Raw genomic sequence first — 7500 nt, 5'->3', positions numbered from 1 at the left:
GCCACTGGGGTCCTGGATGAAGTTGCATATGAATTTTGCAAGTGGTGTATTTTCCAGTAAACACTTGTGTCTATATAATGAATAAGCAATGTGTAATTTCAGAAAATATCCATATTCCCCCCAAGGAAGGGATCTGTGTTGTGACACCCTCTCTCCTCTGGCTTTTCTCCATGATTTATATGGAGAAAACAAGGCAAATTAACCCCCTTTCCCATAGAAAATTCAAACCTTTCCATGGGGGGAGGTACAAATATTTTGTTCAACTACCCTATTTGAGAGTCAATTTGAAATTTCTCAATATCCGTATACCTTAAGGTGTCAAAATTCTTGCAAACCGCTGTGTAGATATAAAAAATGCCTCAATTTGACGCAAAAATATGCTCGGATATTTATCTGCAAACATTGTCTGTTCCAAGAAGTGAACAGTTTTCTGAGAGACAGCTCAAGGAAAACTGTGAGCTTTGAGGAATAGATCATATCCAAGGATGAAATAATATCTGAGCATATTTTTTAAGCCAAAGGGAGGCTATTGTGTTTATTATCCTTCAAATATTTTTTCACAACATGCAGATCTTTTGACAATTGTCTCAGATATTCCCCAGTTTTAGCTGGGGCACATTCAGTCATGTGAAGCGATGAGACCAATAATTTTTGTGTGTGAGCGAAAATATCCAATGGATTATAAACATGAATATATGGGTCCCGCTAAATGAAAAACAACCTATACTTAATTTTATGAAAATTCTATTTTTTGTAGTCTGAGATATCAGAGTTCTAGAATTTTATGTAAACTGTGAGCTCATCGTTAAACCATTGTTGGTTAATTGGCATCCTGTAGATTCCGTCATCTGAATTTTCAAATTTAAATACCTCTATAGCCTTAGAATGTTTCTCGAAAGCATGAAATTCTATATAACGTCCCTTAATTATATTATGTGCTACACTCTAAAGAGAACAGATATCAATATTGGCCATTTATTCTGATTCTAGGCACAGTAGAGTTAGGCGGCTGTCAGAGAATCTCTTTGGTATATTTGCCAACCGTTGGAGGGTTTTCCTGACAACAATGATGCTTGCACCATCCTTTGTAGAGGTCATTACATTATCAGCACTAACACTTCACAATCTTCTCTGCTCTAAGAAGGCTTCTAGGCAGATTTACTGTCCGAAAGGTCTGACAGATGAAGAAGATGCTGAGACTGGAGAACTGATTGCCGGATCCTGGTGCAGTTCTGCAATGCAGATGTCATCTCTTCCCATACCATCTACTGGCCATAACTCTAGTAATAAGGCCAAGGCAGTGAGAGATGCTTTTACAGAATACTTCTGTAATGAAGGCAGTGTGCCATGGCAGTGGGAAAGGTGTTGAATAACATGTCCTTCTGTACCAGTCAGCTGGAATTGCACTTTTATGGATCTTAAGTTACACATAAGTACATGAAGTTTCAAAAGGAGTATGAGATCCATAGTTGAGGCCCTGGATGAGAAGTTAGCAAATGAATGCTTTATTATAAATTTTCTTCTTTAATTTTCTACTCTTTGCTATTTACATAATGATAGCCATTTTGTTCAATAATTTTATTTAAAAAAGAAAAATTTATAAGAGTTTTGATTCAACTCATTTAAATTACATCCAAACCTTTGGAAATGTTCAAGACCCTTTGTTTAAGTACCAATATCATGAGATTTTGCAAATGTAAATTTTGAAAATTGAACTGCCAGGTTTAATGTTATAAATATTATAGATTATTTGAAATCTATTTGACACAACCAGCAAATAATATATATATGTTGGGCATATATACATTCAGATTCCAAGGTTCTTATAAATATAGCAATATGGAGAGAAAATATTTTTTGTAAAACTATAAAATAATATTGCTCCTTAACTGAATTGTACATAATGAAATTATTACTCCTTAACTTAATTGTACATAAATTTAAATAAACAAGCATAGGTACATAACATGTACAGTGGTACAAAGTCTAGCAAAAACTATTTTGGGTGAGTGCATTCGGGAGTCACTCGCCCAAATGGCGAGTGCTCTCAAAATTAAGTTTCCAGCACTGCTACTCCTCAATATAAGAGGGATGCCTGGTATCCATCTGATGCACTCAAGGAAGGGTAGCCAGACTGTCCATGTGATACACTGACTGTGGGGAAAGTAGACTGAGGTGCGTAACTAAAGGCTGTGGCCATATTCTGAATCTCCAGATCAAACAGCATGTCTGTTATCCTCTTCTCTGCTATGATCCTTTGCCTCCTATCAAGTGCTTTCAGTTTTTCAGCAACAAAGTTGCCAAATATTTCCTCAGCGATGGGTGGTGGAGCATTTGGAGGTTTATTCTCTTTAAGAACATTAATGCACTCTTTCATCAATTCTTCTTTTACCAATAAGTGGTTGTTTAATTTGGTTTGTGGTGGCTTCCTTGGTTTAACAGCTTGAGGAGAAGTGTCTTCATTGTCACTGGCAATCACTAAACTAGGTTTATCAGGGCTCTGAGCAGCAAGGGTGTCACGACTCTTTCTGGGATTCATGCAAGGTACAAGAAACTGGAGCTGCTTCCAGTACCTCCACGTGGGTTGGAATAACTCATCGGTACTTTGGCCAGATTTTACATTCTTTATTTTGTTGATATTTTGTCCCAGAACTTGTCTCAACTTTGTAAGCTGGTTGCTTATGTCCTTCCAGGATCTGTTAAATGTTTCCTAAAGAAAAAAATCATGTCTTTGCTTAGGAGTATTACTGGGGTTGAGGCCCGGGGTTGAGGAGGGCAGTAATCCCCATGGGGGTTTTCCTGGGTAAAAATGGTAGGGATGATAAAAATTACCTTAAAATACTGATCCATAACATTTTTCCCATCTTACATAGTACCCCTTGGTACAAAATAAAGCTGACAAATACCAATTGGTAATCAACATTTTAAAGTACACTGCCATTTTTTTATCCATCAAACATACTGTAAAATTCTCAAAAAAAATTCTTTGGATGGGCTTATTATAGGGGGCACACTTGTATTTGGAAATTTACTGGGCTTATAATTGGAGCAAAATTTGTGTTGGCAATTTCTCAATGTGCAGTTGACAATATTGGGGTGTTCACTAGAAATTTATGAACATGTAATCCCTCTGAACATTCCTGATGAAACCGGCTGTCACTGCTTTGAAACTCGATGTATTAAACCATAGGTTTTCCAAGTAAGAGGCTTAAGGGTTAAAAAAGTCTTGAAGCTAAGCAGTTAGGCAAATAAATAAAACATTTGGCCATGAACATGATGCAATTCACTTTGACTTACCTCCAGTTCTTTCTTCGCTTTTCCAGTTACATCCCGATTGTGGTAGTCATCGCAAAAAATGTTCCACAAACATGGCCGTGCCTCGTACTCATCTATTAGGTTGCATATCAAACTACTACTCCACTTCTCGTTGTCCGGATTTTTAGCTATTTTAGCTTTTCTCACTTTCTCGCTTTCAGCGTCACTGTCGTCCGAATATTCGTCCAAATTATTGTTTTGTTGTTCCTCACAGGACGATGGCAAACTTGCGGTAGCCATATTGCATTGAGCCCGCCTTGGTTACCCCCGCTGACCGAAAAACTATCATGCACTATCATCCGCTCGGTCAAACGGAAAAAACTATCATGAACTATCATGTCGAATTTGAACATGTCCAAACTGCATGATAGTTGATGATAGTTGATGATAGTGAATGATAGTTCGTGTTCAAACGTGCGTGATAGTTGAAACTATCATCAACTATCATCAACTATCATGACCGTTTGAAAGGGCCTTAAATCTACTGGGTTAGATAATATCTCTGCTAAGTTAATTCGTGAGTGTGCTGATAATATTTCAGGTCCGTTATGTGACCTGTTTAATAAATCTTTGATGTCTGGCATATTTCCTGACGATTGGAAATGTGCCAGAGTGATTCCGTTGTTCAAACAGGGCGAGTCACTTGATTTGAACAACTACCGACCTATCTCTGTCATTTCAGTTGTCGCCAAAGTGTTTGAGAGGATTGTGTGCGATCAGTTATACAACTTCTTAAGTAACAAGGGAATCATCTCTAAACAACAATCCGGTTTCCGGTCTTTGCACTCTACTCTTAGTGCTCTTCTTGAAGCCACTGACAGTTGGGCGTTTAATATCGATCGTGGCTACGTAAATGCCGTAGCGTTCCTCGACTTAAAAAAGGCCTTCGACACTGTTGATCATGAGATCCTATTAACTAAAATGAATCAGTACGGAATTCAAGGGAATTCGCTTGATTGGTTTAAATCATATTTGACGAATCGCACACAACGGTGCTCCGTTAACGGTTGTCTCTCTGATTTTACCACTCTTAAATGCGGTGTGCCACAGGGAACGATCCTTGGCCCTCTTTTATTTCTAATTTATATTAATGATTTGCATAACTGTCTATCGTTACGCGTTCCTCGAATGTATGATGATGATACACATATATTACTTATGCTGGCTCTGATTTACCTTTGATTCAGTCTAGTATATCTCATGACCTTGAAAAGCTAAGCAAATGGCTTGTGTCTAACAAACTTACTTTGAACGCGACAAAGACTGAATTTATGTTGATGGGATCCAGGCAAAGATTAAGCACTCTATCTGATACTCTTGAACTCTCCATCGATAATGTTCCAATTGAAAAAGTTTCCTCAGTGAAATCACTTGGAATATATGTTGACGAAAATCTAACATGGTATCTCCACATTGATAAACTGTGTAAAAAGATTGCTTCCGCAATTGGAGCCATTAAACGAGTTAAGCCATTTCTGCCCAATCAACCTTACTCAGTATATACAACTCACTAGTTCAACCCCATTTTGATTACTGCAGCCTAGTCTGGGGTAATTGTGGTAAAACATTATCTAACAAGCTACAAAAACTACAGAACCGTGCTGCACGAGTGACAACTTCATCGAGCTATGACGCTGATGTTCATTCCTTGTTTGACAAACTCAGCTGGAAAGACGTAAATTCTCAACGTCAAATTCAGAAAGCTTTAATGGTTTTCAAGTCTTTAAATGGTCTGGTTCCCGAATATCTCACGTCTAAATTTGTAACGCGTAATGTATCAAACTATGCTCTGAGGGATTCGGCAAATAAACTTGTTGTTCCGTTTCCGAGAACAAACTACATGAAAAATAGTTTTAGTTACAGCGGCGCAACTCTTTGGAACAGCTTACATCGTAACATTAGGGAATCTAGTTCCATAGATCAATTTAAACGCCTTCTCTATCAAAATTTTTAAATACACGGCATTCATGGAAATCAGGTCTGTAGGTAGCTTATTTTGTAAATTAATGTAATAATAGGATTAGGATTTTAGGATTTTACAAATTTCTTTTTTGGAATTGTACCTGATGAATTTTTTACCGTGTATAAATTAAGTAAATAAATAAAATAAATAAATAAATAGGTTGCATAAAGAGCAGTTACATGCGTCAAAGGTGATCTTTCTGATACGTGTTACAAATTTTTTAAGGGTCGGAGAAGTTCTTAGTTCATCATTTAAAGAGTTCCAGATTTTTGGTCCGTAGTACCTAAAGGTGTTTGGTCCCTACTTGGTGGTGATGACTCTGGGTTGTACAAGAATTAATTCGCCCCGTAAATTACGTGATTTACTTCTAAGCGTCAGTAAAGTACGAAGTGGAGTAGGTGTTGTTCCATGAATGACTTTATAGATAAGAATACACATGTCCTGGACTCTTTTGTCGTGCAGGGAAAGCATATTTGCTATTTCCAGTAGAGTGGAAGTAGTATTAGCATTGTCATTCTCAAACTCATTAATAATTCATAAGTTGATAAGCCAATTGCATCGCCTCATTCTGGTCACGCGGACGAGTTTGAAACCCACTGAAACTCTACTTGATGATTCTCTAAATTAATTTCAAACACGTGTGGTTTGAAATCAACAATTTCAAACACGCATGTGTTTTGAAATCAATAATTTCAAACACGGATTTGTTTTGAAATCAACTAGACCCTCTTCGAGGGTAACTGGGTTGCCTGTGGTACGAGCACAGTTCCGGACAATTTTTTTCAAGTTGGGGGGTCATTAAGACCATTTAAGGGGTCACCCAGAGGCCCTTTGGCTCACAGGTTCTCAAACGTTCGTACGACGAAACAGATCTGTCCTTGCGTAATATGTAGCTCTACGATATTGTTTTGGTATTGTCCATCATTGTAGTGCCATGGTAGAAGTCTTGGGTAAATAGGCTGAGAAGACATGTGGCTACTAGCAAAGTACTGAACCCAGAAAGATTGAAGAAAATAAATGGGAAGTGAGAAACATTGGCTTCTGGGCTGACATGTTGATAAACTTCTTTTCACCACAAGTTTAAGCGTGCTCTCTGAGCATCTGACAGCTTTGTATTACTAAAGTTTACTAAAGTTAATCCCTATCCGGCGGTGTTAGTGTCTTGATGGGTGACCAAAAACATGTACCCTTTCTAAAACAGAAGCATTGGACCGAAAATACTATTAACGCTAACAAATGCGAACTCAGCAAGGTACAGATTTTGTTAGCTTGCTTTATGCAAAAACAAATATTGATGCAAAAGTAAATAAATATTGATACACAGTTTTTAGAAAGAGCAAAAGGAAGTTTCCAGGACGGTTGCTCGAGAATAACATATTTACAACATGAAAACAACATTAATTTTGAACCGTGAATATAGAATATAAACAGTTACGATCAGCGACAAACATTTTGGGAGATTTTTGCTACGTTCAATTTTGTTATTGTACGTTTTGGCTGCACAAATAAATCGCAAATCGAAAGTGACATCGCCGGAATTCAGCGGGTGCCGTGATTAAGTTACCGCGGCATGTTTACTTGCCAAACAGTGAAGCATCTGTGTCAAGTGATGGCAAGATACCGGGTTTTAGTAAGTTTCTTTTTCTGTCAAGCGTTATAAAGTTTGACAATAAATGAGCGAATTCAAAACAAAGATCACAATCGCCCACCATTGTTTCTGCAAAGTCAAAAATTTACTCTCCAAGACGAGGTCATTTATCACCAGGTAATTCCATCATTTTGGAAATAGCAGCTACTTTATTATTTATCTGCGTCACAATTTTTCACTGATTTTGGGGCTCATTTTGTTGAAACTCAAGCACGCTTCCAACAGACCTGTTTATTTTCATGAAACCTTTCCCGCTTACAGAGCAATACTAAAAATATCCTCCCGTATCACGTTTCAACCTTAAGCTCGAAAATTCAATACACAACATGATATTATAATTCACAAAGGCAGAAAATATCACAGAATCCTTTTCCAGCGAAACATTTTATTGAAACAAACAACATAAGATGCACTAAAACGCCATTCGCGTTGCAATGACTTTCCATTGCTGGTTAACGAGAAAAACAAACTCACGAGGCAGAATGTATATTTATATTTAATGAAGTTAGCACAACAGAAAAACGCTAACCTCATTTTGACACGAAAATGCTTTACTATTGCCATAAAAACTATT

The 7500-nt window shown here is 37.4% G+C and overlaps 2 protein-coding genes across 2 annotated transcripts in view; one reads left to right on the top strand and one right to left on the bottom strand.

The window, feature by feature from the left end:
• LOC138044887 (uncharacterized) overlaps window positions 1-2191 on the top strand; it is a 3389-nt gene extending 1198 nt beyond the window's left edge. Inside the window, exon 2 of the mRNA XM_068891278.1 lies at window positions 991-2191. Coding sequence (XP_068747379.1) covers window positions 991-1369 — 379 coding nt within the window. The 3' untranslated portion in view covers window positions 1370-2191. The remainder of the gene's footprint in view (window positions 1-990) is intronic.
• LOC138046823 (uncharacterized) lies at window positions 2078-3800 on the bottom strand. Its single transcript, XM_068893403.1, has 2 exons — window positions 3298-3800; window positions 2078-2710 (listed from the first exon to the last, which is right to left on the bottom strand). Exons 1-2 carry the CDS (start codon window positions 3553-3555, stop codon window positions 2078-2080), a joined length of 891 nt encoding a protein of 296 aa, XP_068749504.1. The 5' UTR covers window positions 3556-3800.
• Between the last annotated feature and the right edge of the window lie 3700 nt (window positions 3801-7500).

This window comes from Montipora capricornis, chromosome 4 (genome assembly GCF_036669925.1).
Source record: "Montipora capricornis isolate CH-2021 chromosome 4, ASM3666992v2, whole genome shotgun sequence".
Taxonomy (NCBI): domain Eukaryota; kingdom Metazoa; phylum Cnidaria; class Anthozoa; order Scleractinia; family Acroporidae; genus Montipora; species Montipora capricornis.
The sequence above is the reverse complement of the archived record's forward strand: the minus strand, read 5'-3'. Positions and strand labels throughout refer to the sequence as shown.